The 25366-nt window shown below is 36.5% G+C and overlaps 1 protein-coding gene across 1 annotated transcript; it reads left to right on the plus strand.

Annotated features, from left to right (window-relative positions):
• Positions 1-624: 624 nt before the first annotated feature.
• Positions 625-25331, plus strand: LOC128554919 (DNA helicase MCM9-like; the record flags this gene model as incomplete). Its single annotated transcript, XM_053536253.1, has 6 exons — positions 625-734; positions 13260-13406; positions 14027-14107; positions 17368-17606; positions 20069-20169; positions 25204-25331. Coding segments are annotated over 6 exons (806 nt in total), but the record flags the coding sequence as incomplete, so codon positions are not given.
• Between the last annotated feature and the right edge of the window lie 35 nt (positions 25332-25366).

Consider the following 25366-nt stretch of genomic DNA (forward strand, 5'->3'; position numbering starts at 1 on the left):
AATCATAGCATTGGTACTTTTAGGAAGCTTGCCAGTTTAATTTCCTCTTTGACCATTTGACACAAGGCATGTGTCTGCTGTCATTATTCTCCTCTGATTCATGTTGCGAAGTTTGCCACCTGTACCATACTGGGGAATACTAACAGAAAACAGTTACATATCTGCAGGGATTGTTTTACTAACAGTGAGTGGCCAGTGTGTGCTATTTTGGAGAAAAAATAAATTAGAACTGGGGAAAATCGGAATAAAAATCCTGATGTAAAGTGAAATCTAGGGGCAAACTACATGTTCATGATTTGAGAGTCATTTTTTGATGGAACGAAGCCTATAAACAAACTGTAATATACATGTTAAAAGAAAATATCTCTGAACTAAGATACTGGTGAAAAACAGTGAAAATGGTAACTAGAACAAATAAATGATGTTGAAATGAATTGAATGGAACAGCAGGATAGTTTCAGTCAAACTTTTTTTTGGTCAAATCAATTACTGAAATCCTTATTATCTTATTCACCAGTTCATTCAAATTAACAGATTGCTTAAAAATATGAAATTGTATTTTTCTGCTGTATATAAACAGAAACTGAAATGATAATTATTCAAGAACGATTTCTGTTGTTGCAGGAACGGGAAAATCACAGTTTCTTAAATACGCTTCTAAAATAACTCCCCGCTCAGTACTGACAACAGGTATAGGGAGCACCAGCGCCGGACTTACAGTTACAGCTGTGAAGGTAAGTCACTGCTTCGCATGTACAGTCAAACTTGAGCTAAACACCATCTATGTTCTCCAGTCTTGGTTGTTTCAGTATATCTTAAAAGGTACAACTTTGCTGACCGCCTCGGTAGCCTAGTGGTAGAGTGCCCACTTCGAGTATAAGAGGTAATTGGTTCACTTCCTGGCTGCATCGTACCAAAGCCGTGAAAAAAAATGTTACATGCTTGGCACTCGGTATTAAGAGGATAGTTGTAGGACTGTTCAGCTCAGTGTCAGTGTAATGTGACAGGGTGGAGTATTATGTCACCTGTCTACGGCATGATATTCCAGTGAGGCAGCATTATAAAGTTGGGCATTATACTCACTGCTACAAGTAGACACCATCATTTATATGACCAAGTTTTTTTTTATCACTAAGAGTTTTTTATCTGACCATTTTGAAAAAAATAAGAGATTATTATGGAAAGCCACTGTTTCTGAGAAATATTAAAATAATAGTTTCAGCTCAGTAACTATAGTTTAGATTGATATATTGAAATTAAACTTGGTGCTTAGCCAATAGGTAGCTTATAGAAAAATCAAGATTAAGTGTCGGGTGGGGGGAGGGGGTCATAATAGTCAGCATTGTTTATTAATTAATGGGTATATTTTGAAAATTCCACCATTGCACAGTTACAATTTTTTAGCTCGACTATTCGAAGAATAGGGGAGCTATCCTGCTCGCCCCAGCACCGGCGTGAGCATCACACAAATGTTAAAGTTTGTGCACCACCCCAAATATTTTCAAAGTCCATTGAGATATTGCTTTCATATTTTGCATACTTGTTTACCATCATGACCCCAGTCTGTAAAAAGGAGGAGGCAACTCTATCAAGCATTTTGACTGAATTATGGCCCCTTTTTGACTTAGAATAAATGTTAAAGTTTGCGTACCACCCCAAATATTTTCAAAGTCCATTGAGATATTGCTTTCATATTTTGCATACTTGTTTACCATCATGACCACAGTCTGTAAAAAGGAGGAAGCAACTCTATCAAGTATTTTGACTGAATTATGGCCCCTTTTCGACTTAGAATAAATGTTAAAAGTTTGCTTTACCACCCAAGTATTTCAAAGTCCATTGAGATATTGCTTTCATATTTTGCATACTTGTTAACCATCATGACCCAGTCTGTAAAAAGGAGGAGGCAACTCTATCAAGCATTTTGACTGAATTATGGCCCCTTTTCGACTTAGAATATGCTTATTGTAATGTTAAGTTTTACTCATTACTTATATTATACTATCAAGCACTGAGAATAGTCGAGCGCGCTGTCCACTGACAGCTCTTGTTGTATTCACCGCTTCGTCCATCAGTCACACATCTCTTGTCCGAAGTACTTCTCAGCAACCATTGGTTGGAATTTAGCGAAACTTCATAGGAAGCTTTACTATCAAAAAGAGATGCTCATATTGTCTTCATGTTCTGATCAGATGATTTTTCACAGACTTCTTGCCCTTTGATTATTCAACAGTGGTATACTATAGTACAATTCTTGTCCAGAGTATTTCTCAGCAACCACTGGTTGGAATTTAGCCATACATCATGGGAAGGTTTTCTATGATGAAAAGATGCACATGTTATCTTCGTGTTCCGGTCATTTGACTTTTCACGCAGTTTTTGCCCTTTAAGTATTTCTCAGCAACCTCTGGTTGGAATTTAGCCAAACTTCATAGGAAGCTTTGCTATTAAGAGTAGATGCACATATTATCTTTATTTTCCATTTGGATGATCTTTCATTGAGTTATTCCCTTTGATTATTCAACAGTAGTATATTTCAGTACAATTTTTATCTGGAGTATTTCTCAGGGTTGGAATTTAGTCATACTTCATAGGAAGCTTTTTTGTTACTATACATTATACATAGAGTCTGTATATGCAATCTTGTGCACACCAACTCTCCTCTTCCCCTTGACACAATTTAATGAAACTTCACACAAGTGATCAGTACCAACCCTAGTTGTGCATGGGGCTATTACCTTGTTTTAGATTAATATCGGGCAGAGTTATTGGACTTTGTGTTTTGTTACTATATATAATAATATATATATATATATATATATATATATATATATATATATAATATATATATATATATATATATATATATATTATATATAATATTATAGCTATGCTATATATATTTAGAGAGAGAGAGAGAGAGAGTCTGCAAATGCAATCTTGTGTGCGGCTAATCTCTGGAACCATTGCACACAATTTAATGAAACTTCACACAATTGATCAGTACCAACCTTGCTTGTGCATAGTGCATGTTAGGTTCTTTCAGAATAATATTCTGCAGGGTTATGGGAATTTGTTTTTGTTACTATAATATATACATAAAGTCTGTATATCTACATAAAGTCTATATACATACAGTCCACATACTTATGCAATCTTGTGTGCGTCAGATTGCAATGTACTGTGTCAGTGCATGCGGGGGGTACATTCATCACCTTCAGTGATAGCTCTAGTTTTTGTTTGGTAAAGGAAAGAGCATTTAGATGACAGAGTCGTACTTCACAGTTACTGGTTTCAAGTTTATAAATTGTTAGGATTGACATACTGTTACAGGGCTTGGTGTAAAGCAAGCTTATAGGAAGCACTGGTTCACTGTTACTAAAATAGCAAATGGATTTCCACTCAGTAAGTAACAATGACTGCCTCGATAGCCTAGTGGTAGAGCATCCGCTTCGGGTGTGGGAGGTCATGGTTAGATCCCTGGCCACGTCATACCAAAGACGTGAAAGACGTGAAAAATGGTACCAGTAGCTCCCTTGCTTGGCGCTCAACATTAAAATAAGGGAAACTGGCCTCTTCTCTCGTACCCTCGTGCAATGGATTCCATCAGGAATGAAGTGTCAAGAGTGATTAATATAAGTTGTAGAACTTCTTTCAAAATCAACCTAAAATAAATACTGTATAAATTAATGAATGAGATATCATGATGGAACTTTGTCTGTAGGTAGCTTGATAGAGCTGAAAGGTTAGAGTTTGTTTTTTTGCCACTATGGTAAAGGTCACTGTTAGAGCAAGGGCATTGTAACTACAGTTCCACCTATCTTGTTGTAAATGCATGCTTTGGATTTTGTATTTACTTGAATTTTAACACAAGCTCCACATGTACACAGTTGACAGGGTTGCCACTTTCCTTGAAAAGTCAGGAAAAATTATTCTTTTTCAAGGTCAGTGAATTGTTAGGAAATCTTGATAGTGGTCAGGGAAAAAAGAAATTCTGGGTTGATGTTTAAAATTTGCAGTGGCTATGGCAGCCTCAAGCAGTATTTATAAAAGAATTGTGAAGGGTGTCGACAAGTAAAGTCAAGTCAAGTCAGTTATTGTCACTGACTAATATCATAATTACTACCAAAATACTTTTGTTATTTGTTAATGAAAGTTTGTTATATCTGAAATAAAATAGACAGCTGTAGGGGAGCAGGAGGCAGAACAAAATATGGTGGTAAGGTAAGTGAAAAGTATGGCTTAGTCAGGGAAAAGTCAGGGAATTTCATTTGTCAACTAAGTGGCAACCCAGATGGTGACAAAGATCATGTTTTAAAGGGAATTCCTATAGTTTTTTCCTTTCATAGAATTTTTTTAAATTCACATATATAATAGGAAAATTTGTACTGAAAACAATGAACAAATAAAAACAATAGGTCACCAGGCTTGTTTTTGTGAAAAATTGTTTTGAACACACCCACTGTTGCTGAAACTGCCAGCGATTTTTCAACATTTCATAATTTTCTGCTTTTTTATAAATACCAACTAAAATATACATCCAGGCAGCACAATACGTTTTTTTTTCTTATTACAGATTTTATTATAAACTTATTTGATATCATAGTCATATTTGCAATACTCTATCCTTACAATGATGGGTACAAATGAAAAAAAAAACTGTTTCATAATTACTTTGTGAACTTTTTCAGTGAAAAATACCCATATTAAAGACTATTTTTTTTAAATTATGAAAAAACTCTTTCATAGAATTTTTTCCTTTTTTTCTTGTGTATAGATAATTGTATTGTGAGAATAAAAATAGCTAAAAATGTATGGGTCACCAGGCTAAATTTTATGTTTAGACCGCTAGAAAACAACACCTGTTCGGACGGAAATGGCGCGAACCTGCCCAAATGATTACATGTATGTCTGCTAAAAGTTTAAAAAAAGTTTTAAAATTTTAATTCTTTCTATAATTGCATACTAAATAATCTGAAAGGTGATATTGTCTTATCAGTACTAAGTCAATTATCTTACATTATTAAAACAACACTGTCTTTGTACTAAAATGCGATATGAAAACACAACCACAAAAATAGCAAGATACCTGTCAGGCAGGATACTTTTCAATACAACATAAACCAGCATCAACATTTGATTACTTATAAAACTATCAAAAATGTTATTTCATTCAAGATTCCTCATATTTAAGATTGTCTGTAACATGTTTCAACAAATGTTGACTTCAGTTCAGTTGTTCATAGAAAGTGTCGGCTGCGCAGAAAGATGCGCATAAAAAAACTATAGGAATTCCCTTTAAGTATCACAAAAGAAACCAACATTTTTTGATCAGATTTAATAATGATAAATATTTACCAAAATATATATAATGTATGTGTATAAGTTGCAAGGGTTAAAATATATGCTATAAATACTGTTGAAAAATGGTGGTAAACCCAAAACAAACAAACAAAAGTTCAATAGATGTTGCATTTTACTTTTCTTTAGTGTATTGTTTTAGTGTAATAAGTATGACATACATAGTATTATAACTTTCAAACAGAATTCGAACAGAAAATATTGATGATTAATTGTTTTCATTTGTTGTAAAAAATGTTGAAACAGAAATTTGTTTCCATTTCATTCTGTGAAGTATTATTATTATTATTGTTATTATACCAGATTTATATAGCGCCCTTTTCATGATCAGTTCCACGTTCAGAGGCGCTTTACATAGTTCAAAATTTAATGCAGCCACACAGGGCACATAATTCATCCTCTACTAGTACAGACACAGCGATCTGACCAGAGGGACAGAATGAGACAAAGCCCCCACGACAGAGAGATCAGAAATGAATGAAGCTTTATTTACAAGGACATTCTATAAGTCAGGCCTTTTAAGCCCTTTACTGCTACAGAAATTAGGTGATTAGATTTTAGTTACACATAGCATGCTATTTCTTAATCTTCAGCTGATTGCAGTTTCCACCAATATAAACATCTTGGCTGTGATGGCTGTAGCATATAGACTTTGGGCACTGTAATCCTTCTAAGATTGTCTGGCCATGCTTCAAGTCTCCTGAAATATGATGTATGGTGTTGGGAATAGGAGCAGCACACCAGCAATGATCCATCATCTAACATCAGCATTCCCCGTGGTTCTCTAAGATCCTGGTGCTTGTATACAGCTGATATATCACCCTATAATGTGACACTGACTACACTGTTGCTGTAACAGTTACTGATGTAGATATGTCTGGCATCTTCACTGAGCAGTATGTAGTTTGGGCTGACAAATGTTTTACTGTTTAGGTTGATTATGTTATTGACATTACCTTGTATATCTACTATATGCACACTACAAGGATACCAGCAAACCACATAGAGTTTACCTTGATGGTAAGTTATACCTCTGCATTCTTGTTCCACTGGAATACTTCGGCTGATTGACAGTTTACTTGCTGTTGTCATAAGGATTTCTTTCCTTTCAGGCATTGTCACAGCAATCTGGTCCTGAGGCAGTACAGCAATGTCCAATGGTCCAGAGTCAAGTTTCTTCTCTTCTATTACAGTTTTACTTTGTGTGTCCACAACTTTCAGTTTGTCGTTGATGTAATCAGCCAGCATAACTTTGTGAGAGGACAATACTGCACACCCTGTGATATAGCATTCATTTTTATCTGACTTTGTCTTCACATTTATATCTCCTATATGAGTTAACTTATCAAATACTTTCTTCTTTCTTGGAGTCACCGGAGTAGTGGATAGGCTCAACTGCTCTTTCTTCACCAGGGTAGTGGATAGGTTCAACTTCCCAAATATATCTTGCTTTGTAAGGAGGGTCTTTAATTCTTTGTTTCTTTCAAATGTGTATTGAATGCTGGTCTTATCCAAAGAGTCTTGAGCATTATTCAAATCATCCAACTTTAGTTTGGATTTAGCTTGTTTGATCAGGATGTAAAATTGGCCATTCTGTTGTGAGGTTTTGCTGTCTTGAAGACTTGACTTGAATTTTATGATATCTGAAGAAGCTGCAGTACATGTTTCAATCACATTTTTGACTGTTTTTTTTATCTGTGAACTTCTTTTTTTCAGCCTCTGTCTGAACTTGCTTTTGCAGTTGATCTAAGCGATCATTTATCTCTTTGCGGAAATCAATAATTCTTTGATGACATGATCATAGGAGGAGTCTATCTGCTTGTCTTGTAGTGTTGCCATTTTGATCACAGCATCAATATCTTTCATCTTCTGATCCAGTTCTCTCAGCATTTCCCTGTACTCATCACTGTCAGGTATGTAATCAATTTTACATGTCCTGTGATTTAGAGTTATACAATCAGTACATCCAAGAAATTCATGGTTAGTGCAGAAAAACTTGATGATTTGATTTTTGTGAATATGACACTTTTCGGTACACACTACCAAATCTGTACTACGAATGGTGTGTTTGTCCATGCTATCTATATAAAGAAGATTATGATGTTTTGTAGCTTTTATTCGTTGATGATAAGCAAAGCAGTTCTTGCACATGTATTCCTGACAGTCCACACAAAATCCATGAGCTTCTATATGTTGACCAATAGCCAGGCATGGTTCACAGCTGTGTCCAAAATCCTCTGCTGAACCTTTAGATACTGATCCTAGAAAATCAGAAACCTTCCGACCTGACACTGCCATGATTTTGATACTCAATTATATTATATCTTGTGATCAGCTTCTTATATTCTTTATAATTAAAATAGTCTTTTGCTTCATTTTAGTTAAATAATGTCCTAGTTTTCACCTTTAAACAAAACTTCTTGTTGTCAAAAAATAGATTTTTTATATGATAACACAATGTTAATGTCCTTTTCAAAAAAAGAGGCCTAAGTCTGAAACATAAAATACAAAAAATTTTAAATTCAGAATGTCTCATAAGTTTGCTAAATTATTTAAACTTCCTCTTTGTCTGACTAAAATCACAATCAAGATATTTACACTTTTTTTAAAACTTCCTCTTTTTCTGTCTAAAAACACAGTCCAGATATCTACATGCTGATAAACTTATCATATTTCCTCTTTTTTAGTTCACCTGTCACGAAGTGACAAGGTGAGCTTTTTTGACCGCTTGATGTCCGTCGTCCGTCAACAATTTCAAAAAAAACTTCTTGAAAACCACTGGGCAGAAATACACCAAACTTCACAGGAATAATCCTTGGGCTTTGATATCTGGTGAGTAGCATCATCTAGTGGTCCTCTACCAAAATTGTTCAAATTATCCCCCTAGGGTCAAATATGGCCCCGCCCCAGGTGTTGCCTGGTTTATATACACTTATACAGAGAAAACTTTGAAAATCTTCTTGTACAAAAACCACATGGCCTAGGGCTTTGATATTTGATATGTAGCATTATCTAGTGGTCCTCTACCAAGATTGTTCAAATTATCCCCCTAGGGTCAAATATGGCCTCTCCCCAGAGGTCCAAAGTTTTACATAGACTTATATAGGAAAAAAAGTTTAAAAATCTTCTTGTCTGAAACCACAACGTTTAGACCTTTGATATTTGGTTTGTAGCATTGTCTTATGGTTCTCAACCAAACTTGTTCAAATTGTACCCCTGGGGTGAAAAGAGGCCCTGCCCTGGCGGTCTGAGTTTTATATAGACTTGTATAGGAAAAAACTTTAAACATCTTCTTGCCTGAAACCATACGACCTAGGCTTTTGATATTGGGTATGATGCATTGTCTAGTAGTCCTCTACCAAAATTATTCAAATTATGCCCCTGGGGTTAAAAGAGGCCCCAACCTGGGGTCACTTAGTTATTATGTGAGTTATATAGGAAAAAAATACTTTGAAAACCATTTTATCCTATTTCCAAGACTGTTTAATTATAATTACCTGATGACCCCAAGTAATATGATGTCACTTGACTGTGACCTTGACCTACTGATCTACTTTCTTGTTTTTAGCTCACCTGAGCAATGCTCAGGTGAGTTTTTCTGATCGCTCGATGTCCGGCGTCCGTCGTCCGTCGTCTGTCGTCTGTCGTCTGTCGTCCGTCGTCTGTCAACATTTAGCTTGTGTATGCGATAGAGGCTGTATTTTTCAATTAATCTTCATGAATATTGGTCAGAATGATAACCTTGATGAAATCTAGGCCGAGTTCGAAAATGGGTCATCTCGGGTCAAAACTAGGTCACTAGGTCAAATCAAAGAAAAACCTTGTGTATGCGATAGAGGCTGTATTTTTCATTAATCTTCATGAATATTGGTCAGAATGATAACTTTGATGAAATCTAGGCCGAGTTCGAAAATGGGTCATCTCGGTCAAAAACTAGGTCACTAGGTCAAATCAAAGAAAAACCTTGTGTATGCGATAGAGGTGGTATTTTTCAATTAATCTTCATGAATATTGGTCAGAATGATAACCTTGATGAAATCTAAGCCGAGTTCGAAAATGGGTCATCTCGGGTCAAAAAACTAGGTCACTAGGTCAAATCAAAGAAAAACCTTGTGTATGCAATAGAGGCTGTATTTTTCAATTCTTCTTCATGAATATTTGGGCAGAATGATAACCTTTATGAAATCTAGGCCGAGTTCGAAAATTAGTCATCTCGGGTCAAAAACTAGGTCACTAGGTCAAATCAAAGAAAAACCTTGTGTATGCGATAGAGGTGGTATTTTCAATTAATCTTCATGAATATTGGTCAGAATGATAACCTTGATGAAATCTAAGCCGAGTTCGAAAATGGGTCATCTCGGGTCCAAAACTAGTCACTAGGGCAAATCAAAGAAAAACCTTGTGTATGCAATAGAGGCTGTATTTTTCAAATTTTTCTTCATGAATATTGGTCAGAATGATAACCTTGATGAAATCTAAGCCGAGTTCGAAAATGGTCATCTCGGGTCAAAAACTAGGTCACTAGGTCAAATCAAAGAAAAACCTTGTGTATGCGATAGAGGCTGTATTTTTCAATTGATCTTCATGAATTTTGGTCAGAATGATTGCCTTGATGAAATCTAGGCCGAGTTCGAAAATGGGTCATCTCGGGTCAAAAACTAGGTCACTAGTTCAAATCAAAGAAAAACCTTGTGTATGCGATAGAGGCGGTATTTTTCAATTGATCTTCATGAATTTTGGTCAGAATGATTGCCTTGATGAAAATTTTGGCCGAGTTCGAAAATGGGTCATCTGGGGTCAAAAACTAGGTCACTAGGTCGTATCACGTAAAACCTTGTGTATGCGATAGAGGCTGTATTTTTCAATTGATCTTCATGAATTTAGTCAGAATGATTGCCTTGATGAAATTTAGACCAAGTTCGAAAATGGGTCATCTGGGTTCAAAAACTAGGTCACTAGGTCAAATCAAAGAAAAACCTTGTGTATGCAATAGAGGCTGTATTTTTCAACTGATCTTCATGAAATTTAGCCAGAATGATTACCTTGATAAAATCTAGGCTGATTTCGAAAATGGGTCATCTGGGGTCAAAAACTAGGTCACTAGGTCAAATCGAAGAAAAACATTGTGTATGCAATAGAGGATGTATTTTTCAATTGATCTTCATGAAATTTGGTCAGAGTGATTGCCTTGATGAAAACTAGGTCGGTTTGAATATGGATTATCTGAGGTCAAAAGCTAGGTCACTAGGTCAAATTAAAGAAAAATCTTGGGGAAATGCGATAGAGACTGTTTTTTTCAGTTGATATTTAAATGAAATTTGGTCAGGTTGATTGCCTTAATGAAATCTAGGTTGAATTTGAATATGGGTCATCTGAGGTCAAAAACTAGGTCAATTGGTCAAATCAAAGAAAAAACTTCTGTATGTGATAGAGGCTGTATTTTTCAGTTGATCTTCATGAATTTTGGTCAGAATGATTGCCTTGATAAAATCTAGGTCGAGTTTGAACATGGGTCATCTAGGGTCAAAAACTAGGTCATATCTAAGAAAATGCTTGTTTTATCGCAAGAGACCAATTTTTTTGTCCAATCTTAATGAAAATTGGTCAGAATATTTGTTTCCATGAAATCACTAGGTCAAACATGTTTTACACTGTTATGGAGTGTTTCTTAGGTGAGCGACCTAGGGCCATCTTGGCCCTCTTGTTTAAGATACAGCCTTGAAATTTTGATGACATACACAGTTTTGTACACCAATCATAAAACTGAATTTCATTGACCATGAATGTGACCTACTGACTTCCTAATATTTTATCATCAGTTTGACATTTGAAACATGTTGCTCATATTACCCAGGTGAGCGATTATTGGTAAGTTTAGGATTATATATCACATTTAAATCTTTTTAAATTTGTTCAGAAAACTGTGCAGAAACACAAACATTGCAACTTCAGTTGGCCTGGATAAGGTTACAAAACAGGCAATAATATTTAACATAGAATGTAGCTTCAAAAGTTTAATTTTATTGTCAAGCCTGCTTGTGGGAAGCTGGATATAGTTGTCACTTTTGGCGGGTCGGTGTATGTGCGTGCGCCCGTCTGATTTTGTCCAGACCATAACTTTGACATGCAGGGCACCAATCTTGTTTATATTTGGTATGAATGTTTACCTCAATGAGGAGTGTCATGTGCAAACCCCATTTTCCTATCTCAAAAGTCAAGGTCACAGTTGGAGGTCAAATTGAAGATTGTCCAGAGCATTTCTTTTTCATGCTTGGTGGGATTTTGATGTAACTTGGCATGAATGTTCACCATTATGAGATAGAGTGTCATGTGCAATAACCAGGTCTAAGGTCAAGGTCACAGGTGCTGGCTGGCTCAACATTCTGCACGTGGCAAGCAAATGTACATTGTTATTTCTAGTTCTTAAGAATATTACTTTTAAGCCGATAGTTACTTTTATGCTGATCTGGTGGTCAGTTGCCCTAATTTATAATAAGTATTACTTACTTCCTGTTAACACCCTAAATGTCACAATTATGATCCAATCTTTATGAGAGATTTTAACCGAAATTGAACTTTGTAGTAGGCTCAGCATACAGAAATATAAATCATTTTATGAAATAGATGGCAATAGATGAGCAAGTTTATTAATGGTAATGTAATTATCTCTTAAAACATAAAATATCACATTAAAATGTTTGATACATTAACCCTTACCCTGCTAAATTTCTATAATGAACTTGTGCATCTTTCAATTTGGAAAGTACCATTAATTGTTAAAAGGGGTGATTACCAAAAAAAGTACTGACTTAATGGCAAACAGTGCAGATCATGATCAGACTGCATGGATGTGCAGGCTGATCTTGGTCTGCACTGGTCGCAAAGGTAGAATCACTTGCCGCCAGCAGGCTAAAGGTTAAATTAGTCCAAGTAATGTCTTGAAGTTAGCTGGAAAAGTGTGAATATCTTTAATCATGGGCATAATCTGAAAAACAAGCACACAGACATATACAATTTATTTTACTATAATATAGACCATAATATTATGTTTATTTACGGCGGAGAAGTTTCATTAAAATCTACTTTGTAGAAAAAAAAAATTTCATAAAAATATTATCAAAATTCTGATTTTCCAATAGACTTCGATTATAAATAATAAATTGTGTTAGGTTCAGATTGTTCAAATAAGTCTAACCAAAAATCATTCACATGACCCCTATGTTTTTCAGTTGCTGAATTTTCAAAGTATATTCTGAAGTTTTAAAAAATTAGGTTTAATCAAATTCAACATTGTAGAAAAAAAAATTGATCAACTTACCTAACACATTTCCAGTACTTAGACAAGTGACGGAAAGCTGCAGATATACTTTCAACCTTGTGTTCATATTTTAAGCATTTTAATTTACGTTGACTTAATGAATAATGAAACTGATTAGAATGTTTGCTTCCAGCATATTGAATAAGTTTGATACTGGATCATCTGGTGTTAAAAACTGGGTCACTAAGTCAAGTAATAGACCTCAGGTAACTCATAAAGCTTGGTCGGAGTGTTTGTTTATATGAATCTAGGTCAAGTTCTCAAGTTGGGTACCAGAGCCTGAGAAGTCAAAAACTATGTCTCTAGGTCAAATCTTTGGGAAAAAAACTTGTATAATGATCTACCAGATTTACATAAAACATGATTACAATGTTTGTCTCTATGAAATCGAGGCCAGATTAAGTATTGGGTTATCTCTGGTAAGAACTAGGTTAGGTGAGAAATAGGGCCTTCAAATTGATTTTTGACTTTCTTGTACTTACATTTCCTTGCCATTTCATATATGAAAATAATACAGGTATCTGAAAACAAGTTTCTAGAAATTTCATGACTTTCTGCTTAATTATCTATCCTATGTTAGGATGGTGGAGAGTGGCAGCTGGAAGCGGGAGCCCTCGTACTTGCTGACGGAGGTCTGTGTTGCATAGATGAGTTTAACAGTATACGAGAACATGACAAGGCCAGCATACATGAAGCTATGGAACAACAGACTATCAGTGTTGCAAAGGTGTGTTGACTTAGTTACTGCTGTAACTGCAGCAGAAAAAATGTTGATTTCCTCTATTATTTCAAAAGCATTGCAGTGGTTTACTCCCTTGTACACAATATATTTGGTTATTTATTAGGATATTTTTCAAACATCATGTGTCAGTAAGTTTGTACCATTGGTCATATTCACAGTACCCACATTTTATGGATTTTTCAGAAAAAATTTTTTTTCCTCCTAAAATGTGTGAACGAGTTGCTTTAATTAAGAATCGTGAATAATCAGTTCATTTTCTGTATAGTAAATCCATACTGCTGGAATTTTTGGAGTCATCTTTAGCTGCAGAATGAAAATTACTCCAAAGTTTCCTTGCAATCTTAATAGGTATATTTGACAATGTGAGACGAAACTGAAAATTCAGTATTTTAAACAAGATAAATAAGGTCCTACATCACTAATTACTTTCAGAAAAGACAGCTTTATATTTTATTGACAATTATTACAAGAAGAAAGTATCAGAGAACAAAAATGACCTAAAATGTCAGATATGAGACAAAGAAATATAGGAGAATTTGTGTATCAGAATTACGGATTGAAAGACTTTAAATTTGCCATTAACACTGGCAAAATTTGTATTTCAGGCAGGTATGGTGTGCAAGTTAAGTACAAGAACAACAATTTTAGCAGCCACAAACCCGAAGGGGCAGTATGACCCAAATGAAGTATGTTGCAAATGTAACTAACCCTATGGTTTTTAGCTGGCCTATTCGAAGAATAAGGAGAGCTATCCTACTCACCACGACATCGGCGTCACACCTTGGTTAAGTTTTTCGCACCAGTCCAAATTTTGACAAAACCTTTTGTCATATAGCTTTGAAACTTTCAAGACTTGTGTACCATCACCATGTCCAGTTTTAGGCAAAATTACATGACTTTGTCAAGAATTTCAACTGATTTATTGCCCCTTTTACAAGTCTTGGTTAAGTTTTTCTTTCAAGTTCATATTTTGTGTAAACTGTTTGACATATGGTTTTGAAACTTTTATCACTTGTTAACTATAAAAGTCTCAATCTGTAGGCAAGAGTACATAACTCTGTCAAGTATTTTGGCTGAATTATGGCCCTTTTGGACTTTGAAATAAGTTAAGTTGTTTTCGTACCAGTAAATATTTTGTCTAAACTGTTTGACGTAATTTATAGCTTTTAAGCTTTAACCACTTCATAGTCTCCATATGCAGGCAATACTACATAACTAGGACAAGGATTTTGGCTTAGTAATGAGCCTTTTTTAGTACTGGTCATTTTTTCGACATAGAAATTAGTTAAGTTTCGCGTACCTTTCCATAATTTGTCTAGACTGTTTGATATATGGCTTTGAATCTTTAAACACTTGCTTTCCATCATGGTCTCTATGAGTGTTATTGAGTTTGACATCTTGAAATAAATTTGAAACCCAGCAAGAGATCTTTAATTCTTTTATGTGAGGAACCCGCTACAGAATGTTGGTTGTTTCACAAAGGTTACTGCCCTGGCTGAAATGTAGAATGGGTACATGGGGTCTTCATATGCTACTTTTAAATCCAACAAAACGTTACATGTTTACTGATACGGTAGTGATACTGTTTATTATGCCCCCCTTCAAAGAAGGAGGGTTATATTGTTTTGCAGATGTCGGTCGGTTTGTATGTAGACCAATCAGTTTCCGGATGATAACTCAAGAACGCTTGGGCCTAGGATCATGAAAATTGATTGGAAGGTTGGTCATCACCTGCAGATGAGCCCTATTGATTTTGAGATCTGTATGTCAAAGGTCAAGGTCACAGTGACCCTGAACAGTTACGGTTTCCGGATGATAACTCAAGAACGCTTGGGCCTAGAATCATGTAAGTTGATAGGGAGGTTGGTCATGACCAGCAGATGAACCTTATTGATTTTGAGGTCAGTATGTCAAAGTTCAAGGTCACAGTGACCCGGAACAGTTAAACAGTTTCCGGATGATTACTCAAGATCGCTTGGGCCTAGGATCGTGAAAGTTGATAGGGAGGTTGGTCATGACCAGCAGATGACCCCTATTGATTTTGAGGTCAGTAGGTCAAAGGTCAAGGTCACAGTGACCAGGAACAGTAAAACGGTTTCCGGGCAATAACTCAAGAACGCTTCGGCCTAGGATCAGGAAAATTGATAGGGAGATTGATCATGACCAGCAGATGACCCTTGTTGATTTTGAGGTCATTTGGTCAAAGTTCAAGGTCAGATTGGCCAGGAACAGTTAAACGGTTTCTGGACGATAACTTGAGAACACTTAGGCCAAGGGTCATGAGAGATGATAGAGAGGTTCATGACCAGCAGATGACCCGTATTGATTTTAAGGTCCGTAGGTCAAAGGTCAAGATTACAGTAACCCGGAACATTTAAACTGTTTCCAGACAATAACTTGAGAACGCTTGGGCCTAGGATCATGAAACTTGATAGGGAGGTTGGTCATGACCTGTAGATGACCCCTATAGATTTTGAGGTCTGTAGGCTAAAGGTCAGGGTCACATTGACCCGGAACAGGTAAACTCTTTCCGGATGATAACTTGAGAACACTTAGGCCAAGGGTCATGAGAGATGATAGAGAGGTTCATGACCAGCAGATGACCCGTATTGATTTTAAGGTCCGTAGGTCAAAGGTCAAGGTTACAGTAACCGGGAACATTTAAACTGTTTCCAGACAATAACTTGAGAACGCTTGGGCCCAGGATCACTAAACTTAATAGGGAGGTTGATCATGACCAGCAGATGATCCTTGTTGATTTTGAGGTCAATAGGTCAAAGGTCAATGTCACATTGAACCAGAACAGTAGAACTTTTGTTTACAGTGAGCAAATAATTTCTGTTCCTTGTGCAATTACTGAATGCATCAAGGGGGGCATTTCGTGGTTGACGAGCTCTTTTATATATTGCTTGATACTAAGCTAAGAATTTTCTTTCATATCAGTATGAAAGTAAAAAATCTATGTTCAGTCATTTTGTATCAGTTAACTGAAATACTCTATGTAATATTATGTCTTCGCTTCCTGTCAACTTTGTTTTTATGGCCCTGAAATATTGTAATTGTAATATTACACTCGATTATTTTTACACATGCCTAGTCATGCTTAGATAGAATTATCATTTTGAATATGTTTGAACTGTCTTGGGACTGTTTTGTGGAAATTGTTATGGTATTATGCCATGCAGATGCCCTTATGGGCCTTGTATTGAAAATAAACTGAAACTGAACTAACCATTTGTATGTTGTTAGTTTGTTGGATCTTACGTGCTTTCATCTTAATACTGCAGGTTAAGCTATTTCTATGAAATACATAGATGCGAATGAAACTTAACATGAATGTTTAGCATGATGAGATGGTGTGTTGCACATTCAGAGTCTGTTTGACCTTTTCGGCTGTTTTCACAGGCAACGGCACAGCGTCACCTTTTAATGGGGAACATTTGTCACAGAGTCTAGCTCATCTGGTTTTTTGGGGGAAAAAAGATGAGTTTTTGTCATCACCTGATCGGCATGGCGTTGCCTAGTTAAGTTTTATGTTTAGGTCAGCTTTTCTCCTAAACTATCAAAGCTATTGTTTTAAAACTTGCAACACTTGTTCAGCATCAAAAGCTGACTCTGTACAGCAAGAAACATAACTCCATCCTGCTTTTTGCAAGAATAATGGCCCCTTTTGGACTTATAAAATATCAGATTTCTTGGTTAAGTTTTGCATTTAGGTCAACTTTTCTCCTCAACGGTCAAAGCTATTGCTTTAAAACTTGGAGCAGTTATACGCCATTAAAAGCTGACTCTGCACAGCAAGTACAACAAATCTACATTGCTTTTTGCAAGAATTATGGCCCCGTTAGGACTTAGAAAATTTATTATACAGAGACAAAACAATCAGATGAGCGTCTGCACCTGCAAGGCGGTGCTCTTGTTGATGTTTATTGTAATTATTTTTCAGTCATTGTCGGTAAATATAGCTCTTGCCAGTCCTCTGTTAAGTAGATTTGACCTCGTCTTGGTCTTACTGGATACCCAGAATGAACACTGGGATAGAGTGGTCTCCTCTTATATCTTGGAAGGCAAGCATCCAGTTGATCCTGATGACAAGCACTTGGTGATCTGGAGCATGGATAAGATGCAGGCATATATCTCACTCATTAAGACAATTAATCCAGAGTTATCTCCTGGAGCCACAAGGTTTGTCTTGTTTGTTAGCATTTAAACTTATTCATAGTCATGACCAGTAAATCATATGGGCAACCCCTCCAGAAGACTTTGGAATTTTAGTCAGAAAAGGTGCTCCAATTCCAGAAGCATTCCTGGTTCACTAGGTTGCCAGGTTCAGAGCGAAAATACATGGTACTTTCTTCTGAATACTATTTTAGTTGGAGGAGCAGGGGCTCAAAATCGCATCCCATGTTTCATAGTGTTACCACTGAACCACTACAATCATTTGCCCTTTATCAGAACTTAAGAATTTTTCACTCACTGTGTGGATGGGAATTTCCATCAAGCTTGAGAGTAAATGTACTGTAATGATTTTGAGGTCAAAACAGTGGACTGAGAGCCAAATCTACCCTTCATATCTGCCATGTTTTGCTAGCACTGTCAAAAATATGAACTCTTATTTGGTATGCAAGAATGACTATATATAACTTTCACACATTTTCTTGGCATGAAGTTTCCTAAATTTTGTATCTTTAGCAAGAATTGTTTTGGATAAATTTTGTAGCAATAATATATACATATTTTTACTGTGAAATCATTTTATTTCATGGGCCTGTAATTCTGTGGTTTTGTCAGCTATTGCAGATTTCAAATTCTGAACATAAAATTGGTATTCGTGGATTAGTTTAACCTCAAAATCTACAAAAAAATTATTGCCTACCTATACTTGCGTTTTTAGCTCGACAATTCATAGAATAGTAGAGCTATTGCACTCGCCCATGCGTCGGCGTCCGCGTCCCGATTTTGGTTAAGTTTTTGTATGTAAGCTGGTATCTCAGTAACCACTTGTGGGAATGGATTGAAACTTCACACACTTATTCACTGTGACAAACTGACTTACATTGCACAGGTTCCATAACTCTATTTTGCTTTTTTACAAAATTATGCCCCTTTTTCGACTTAGAAATTTTTGGTTAAGGTTTTGTATGTAAACTGGTAACTCAGTAACCACTTGTGGGAATGGATTGAAACTTCACACACTTATTCACTGTGATGAACTGACTTACATTGCACAGGTTCCATAACTCTATTTTGCTTTTTTACAAAATTATGCCCCTTTTTCAACTTAGAAATTTTTGGTTAAGGTTTTGTATGTAAGCTGGTAACTCAGTAACCACTTGTGGGAATGGATTGAAACTTCACACACTTATTCACTGTGATGAACTGACTTACATTGCACAGGTTCCATAACTCTATTTTGCTTTTTTACAAAATTATGCCCCTTTTTCGACTTAGAAATTTTTGGTTAAGGTTTTGTATGTAAGCTAGTATCTCAGTACTTACTAATGGGAATGGATTGAAACTTCACATACTTGTTCACTGTCATGATCTGACATGCACTAAGCAAGTCCCATAACTCTACTCTTTTTTTTTCAAAATTATGCCCCTTTTTCGACTTAGTAGTTTTTGGTTAAATTTTTGTATGTAATCTGATATCTCAGTATCCACTAATTGGAATGGATTGAAACTTCACACACTTGTTCACTGTCATGATCTAACATGCACTGTGAAGGTCCCATAACTCTACTTGGCATTTTTACAAAACTATGCCCCTTTGACTTAGCAGTTTTTGGTTAAGTTTTTGTATGTAAGCTGGTATCTCAGTATCCACAAATTGGAAAGGATTGAAACTTCACACACTTGTTCACTGTCATGATATGACATGCAGTACAGAGGTTCAATACCTCTACTTTGCATTTTACAAAATTATGCCCCTTTTTCAACTTTTGTATTCATTCAATTGACAAGGCTGTTGAATAGTCGAGCGTTGCTGTCCTCCGACAGCTCTTGTTTTTACGCCCATCTCTGAAAGAGCGGGGTGTACTATGTGAACACTCGTGGCATGCAAGTGTTTGGCGTCCAAAAGCATGTCCACTCTCTAAGTCGAACAGTTTTCATCTGATCTTCACCAAACTTGGTGACAATGTTTATGGGCATAATATCTCAGCCAAGTTCGATAACCAGCCAAATCGCCCGAGGCACTCTTGGATTATGGCCCTTGAATTAGGCCAAGTTCAATGACGGGCATATTTTGTGACAGTCTGCCATTCTTGTTTACAGCATCGTTTTATTCTCATAAATTTGATTAAAGCTGCAATGGCTATCAATGAAAAACATCATAATGTTTTAGGGAAAGCCTATATACTTTATATTTAATAAGATTTTGCTACATGTAACAGAATTATAAAAAATGCAGCTGTTACGAGTACAGGCAAACGTTTATTAAGCAACCATCCAAGGGGGTGACAGTCTGGCTAGTTAAAGACCTGCCTAACTGGTTAAGACTAGATAAAATTAGAACAAGAGTCAGCATGGTCAGTTTCAGAAATCAGCTGCTTAAGGCAAGTGGCTGCTTAATACAGGAGGATGCTAATTCAGGTTCTACTGTAAACGGTTATCAGTTGTATCATTATATAAAATTGTTCTTACAGAGTGTTGCGGCAGTACTACCATGCCCAGAGAGGTTCAGATGACAGGAATGCAGCAAGAACCACAATGAGGCTGTTACAAAGCATGATTAGATTGTCACAAGGTAGTTGTTTCGTCACACCGACACAATTATAGGTCGTTATTGAAATTGATATTTTGTGATTACAATCAATTATCTCCTTATGCCCCCAAATTTATGTAAAATAAATGTGGGTGGAGGGGCATTCTGTGACTATTTTTACTGCAGTTATGGCCTTTTGACAGTTTTACTATATAGAATATAGAAAAAATTGTCTGTGTCCAACTCCTCCCAGACTATTAGCCTCATTTGCTTCAGACTTTCACAGATGAACAAGCTTGATGTGCAGATGAAAATAAAGGAAGGAACCTTTGCTGTGACTAGTTTTACAACAATTGTGGCCCTTTGGTAGTTTTACTATATAGAATATAGAGAAAAATCTTGGGTGTCCAACTCATAAAACACTATTGAAAGGATGTGCTTGAAAGTTTCACAGATTAAAGACCTTCATTTGGAGATGACCATAAATAATGGAATTTTTTCTGTGGCTATATTTCTATAGAATTATGGCCCTTTCTTAATTTCACAAAAAAATGAAGAAATTTTATGTGTTCAACTTCTCATACACTTTTTGAAGAAATGGATTCAAAGTTGCTCAGATACACAAACTTACTTGAATTCAATTTGCTTCAAACTTTTAGTCGAACATCCTACATGTGTGGATTGTCTGTACTAAAAACTTTGCTATTTTAAGGAAAGCTAAGTGTGTAGTGGCATCCATATCCAGCTGACACAATTCTAGTTTTCATCACACTTTGGCCGAATAGTTAACATTTTAGAGCTTTCCTACTTATTATTATACGCCCGAAGGGACGTATTATGTTATGACGCTGGTGTCTGTCCGTCCGTCCATCTGTCCGTTAGCAATTTCGTGTCTGCTCTGTAACTCTTGAACCCCTTGAAGGATTTCAAGGAAACTTGACACAAATGTTCACCTAACCGAGACAACGTGCAGAGCGCATGTTTTGGATGTCTCGCTTCAAGGTCTACTTCACACTTAGGAATCAAAGGTCATATCAGTTTGTTTCGTGTCTGCTGTGTAACTCTTGAACCCCTTGAAGGATTTCAAAGAAACTTGACACAAATGTTCACCACACCAAGACAACATGCAGAGCACATGTTCCGGATGACTCGCTTCAAGGTCAGTCACACTCAGGGGTCAAAAGTCACATCAGTTTGTTTTGTGTCTGCTCTGTAACTCTTGAACTGCTGGAAGGATTTCAAAGAAACTTGGCAGAAATGTTCACTACACTGAGACGACGTGCAGAGCGCATGTTCCGGATGAATCGCTTCAAGGTCAAGGTCACACTTAAGGGTCAAAGGTCATATATGACTGCTTTGTGTATATTTCTCTGCATTGCAGTGCTCTTGTTTTCATTTGGCAGATCTCTTTTTTGTTCACTTACAATAATTTTTTTTGAATTACTTCCCTTTTATGTTACTATAAATAGCTTATTATCCCCCGCCGATGAAATCGGGAGGGGGGTATTGAAATGGCGTTGTCAGTCCGTGTTTGCGTCCGTCCGCAGCCATTTCTCAGTAACTAGCAGGTAGAATTTCATGAAACTTGAAATAAACATGAACCAACATACTGCGATGATGCCCGTCAAGTTTTTTTTTTGATTGGTCAATTTCCTTTAGAGTTATTGCCCTTGATTTAATGAAAAATACCTAAAAATGTCCGTCCGCAGCCATTTCTCAGTAACTATGAGGTAGAATTTCATAAAACTTGACATAAACATGCACCAGCATACTGCGATGATGTCCGTCAAATTTTTTATCGGATTGGTCAATTTTCCTCAGAGTTATTGCCCTTGATTTAATGAAAAATCTACATCTGCAGCCATTTCTCAGTAACAAGCTGGTAGAATTTCATGAAACTTGAAATAAATATGAACCAACATACTTCAATGATGCCAGTCATTTTTTTTTCAATTGGTCAATTTTCCTTAGAGTTATTGCCCTTTAATTGTTTAAAAATCTACAGATTTGTACATAACAAACCAACCCAATGGTAGAATTTCATTAAATTTCTTTCATTCTTTTCCATGAACCTTTAGTATAAACATGTGAAGTTTTGTACCCACACCTGGTCACCACCTTGCCTTGGTCACCCCCCTTCCCCCTCCCCCTACCCCCACAAAAAAAAAAAAAAAAAAAAAATCATTCCTTTTTTAGTATTTCTTTTTCAAACCTTCCATGAATATTTATTAGCATGCAGAGTTGTACCATTCCCCCACCTCACTCTCCACTCTTTCCCACTACCCGATCATGCGTCCCCATCCCCCACCCATTTTTTTTTTTTTTTTTTTTTTTTAATTTTCCATCAATATTTATAATCAACAGGTGAAATTTTGTACCCTCAAGGGTCACCCCCCCCGCCTCCCCCCTCTCCCCCCCCCCCCCCCCCCCCCCCCCCCTAAAAAAAAGCATTCATTTTCTGTTAAAATGATTTTGACTAATGAAATTACTTGCTTCTTGGTAACATCCATAATTTTTTGCCAGAAATATTTTTTTACCATTCCTCACCTCAAGCCTTTTCGGCGGGGGATACCAATTCATCGAATTTGCTTGTTTTGAAATTTTTTATTTTTGGCCGTAGGGAAAAACCGAGACCAATTTTCTGTGGTACAACATGGATGGTACCTCCAATTTTTAGGTGTATTTTTACATACCTGTACTTGATAAGGACTTTTTTGTGGACTTTGAATATTTTTTTTTTGTGGACTTAGATTTGTTTTTAGCTCACCAGAGTCAAAGGCTCAGGGTGAGCTATTAGGATCACTCACCGTCCGGCGTCCTCCGTAAACTTTTACTTTAAACGACATCTCCTCATAAACCGCTAGGCCAATTTCATCCAAACTTCACAGGATGTTCCTTGGGTGAAGCTCTACAAAAATTGTTCAAAGAATTGAATTCCATCAAATTGACCCCGCCCCAGGGGACACTTGATTTTACATAGGAAAATCTTCAAAAATTTTCTAAAAATAAACCAGAAGGCCTAGATCTTAGATATTTGACGTGTAGCATTGCCTAGTAGACTTCTACAAAATTTGTTCAAATCATGATCCCCCGGGGTCAAATTGACCCCGCCCTATGGGGTTACTTAATTGTACATAGAAAACTCTTCAAAATTTTCTAAAAATAAACCAGAAGGCCTAGAGCTTAGATATTTGACATGTAGCATTGCCTAGTAGACTTCTACAAAATTTGTTCAAATCATGACCCCTGGGGTCAAATTGACCCCGCCCTATGGGGTTACTTAATTGTACATAGAAAACTCTTCAACATTTTCTAAAAATAAACCAGAAGGCCTAGAGCTTAGATATTTGACATGTAGCATTGCCTAGTAGACTTCTACAAAATTTGTTCAAATCATGACCCCCGGGGTCAAATTGACCCCGCCCTATGGGGTTACTTAATTGTACATAGAAAACTCTTCAAAATTTTCTAAAAATAAACCAGAAGGCCTAGAGCTTAGATATTTGACATGTAGCATTGCCTAGTGGACCTCTATAAAATTTGTTCAAATCTTGACCCCCCCAGGGTCAAATTGACCCAGCCCCAGGGGTTACTTGATTGTACATAGGGAAATCTTCATAAATTTGCTAAAAAATAAACCAGAAGGCCTAGATCTTAGATATTTGATATGTAACATTGCCTAGTAGACTTCTACAAACTTTGTTCAAATCATGACCCCGGGGTAAAATTGGCCCCGCCCCAGGGGTCACTTGATTTTACATCGGAAAATCTTCAAAAAATTTTTAAAAATTAACCGGAAGGCCTAGAGCTTAGATATTTCACATGTAGCAATGCCTAGTGGACCTCTACAAAATGTGTTCAAATCATGACCCCCGGGGTCAAATTGACCCCGCCCCATAGGGTTACTTGATTGTTCATAGAAAAATCTTCAAAATTTTCTAAAAACAAACCAGAAGGCCTAGAGCTCTACAAAATTTGTTCAAATCATGACGCCCGGGGTTAAAATTGACCCCGCCCCAGGGGTCACTTGATTTTACATTGGAAAATCTTCAAAAAATTTCTAAAAATAAACCAGAAGGCCTAGAGCTTAGATATTTGACATGTAGCATTGCCTAGTGGACCTCTACAAAATTTGTTCAAATCATGACCCCCAGGGTCAAAATGGACCCACCCCAGGGGTCACTTGATTTTACATAGGAAAATCTTAAAACAATTTTCTAAAAATAAACCAGAAGGCCTAGATCTTAGATATTTGATGTGTAGCATTGCCTAGTAGACTTCTACAAAATTTGTTCAAATCATGACCCCCGGGGTCAAATTGACCCCGCCCCATGGGGTTACTTGATTGTACATAGAAAAATCTTCAAAATTTTCTAAAAATAAACCAGAAGGCCTAGAGCTTAGATATTTGACATGTAGCATTGCCTTGTGGACCTCTACAAAATTTGTTCAAATCTTGACACCCCCCCCCCCCCCCGGGTCAAATTGACCCAGCCCCAGGGGTTACTTGATTGTACATAGGGAAAACTTCATAAATTTGCTAAAAATAAACCAAAAGGCCTAGATCTTAGATATTTGATATGTAACATTGCCTAGTAGACTTCTACAAACTTTGTTCAAATCATGACCCCGGGGTAAAATTGGCCCCGCCCCAGGGGTTACTTGATTGTACATCGGAAAATCTTCCAAAAAATTTCTAAAAATCATCAGTTTGACATTTGAAACGTAGCTCATATTTCTCAGGTGAGCGATACAGGGTCATCATGACCCTCTTGTTTGAAGTTTTCCTTTTGTTGTTTCAGTCCTTTGGGCTACAATAGTCAAGTTCTTTAAATTTTGCTTTCATCCTATGATGTAACCCTTCGGGCGTATATTGCCCCGCTTAGCGGAGCTCTTGTTTCACTAATGAAGTAGTCATGTTCATAAACACAAACTGCCTACAACTCGCTTAATCATTTAATATTTACATTATACAAATGTACTCACCATTAACAATGTGGGAAATTTCTAAATACATGTATTTAAAATAAATCTCAATGCATGCCCCTTTAAAAATCATTCTTTTGCATTTGTCAGCTCATGCACGTCTGATGTTCCGAGACAAGGTGCTGGTCCAGGATGCTGTAGTGGCTGTTACACTGATGGAGTCTTCTATGCAAGTAAGTTTGTTTAGCGTGTATTTATGTGCTGACCAGCCATCTTAATTGGGAACATTTTAACCAAACTGATCAATTTGAGT

The sequence above is a fragment of the Mercenaria mercenaria genome, unplaced genomic scaffold, assembly GCF_021730395.1.
Source record: "Mercenaria mercenaria strain notata unplaced genomic scaffold, MADL_Memer_1 contig_868, whole genome shotgun sequence".
NCBI lineage: Eukaryota > Metazoa > Mollusca > Bivalvia > Venerida > Veneridae > Mercenaria > Mercenaria mercenaria.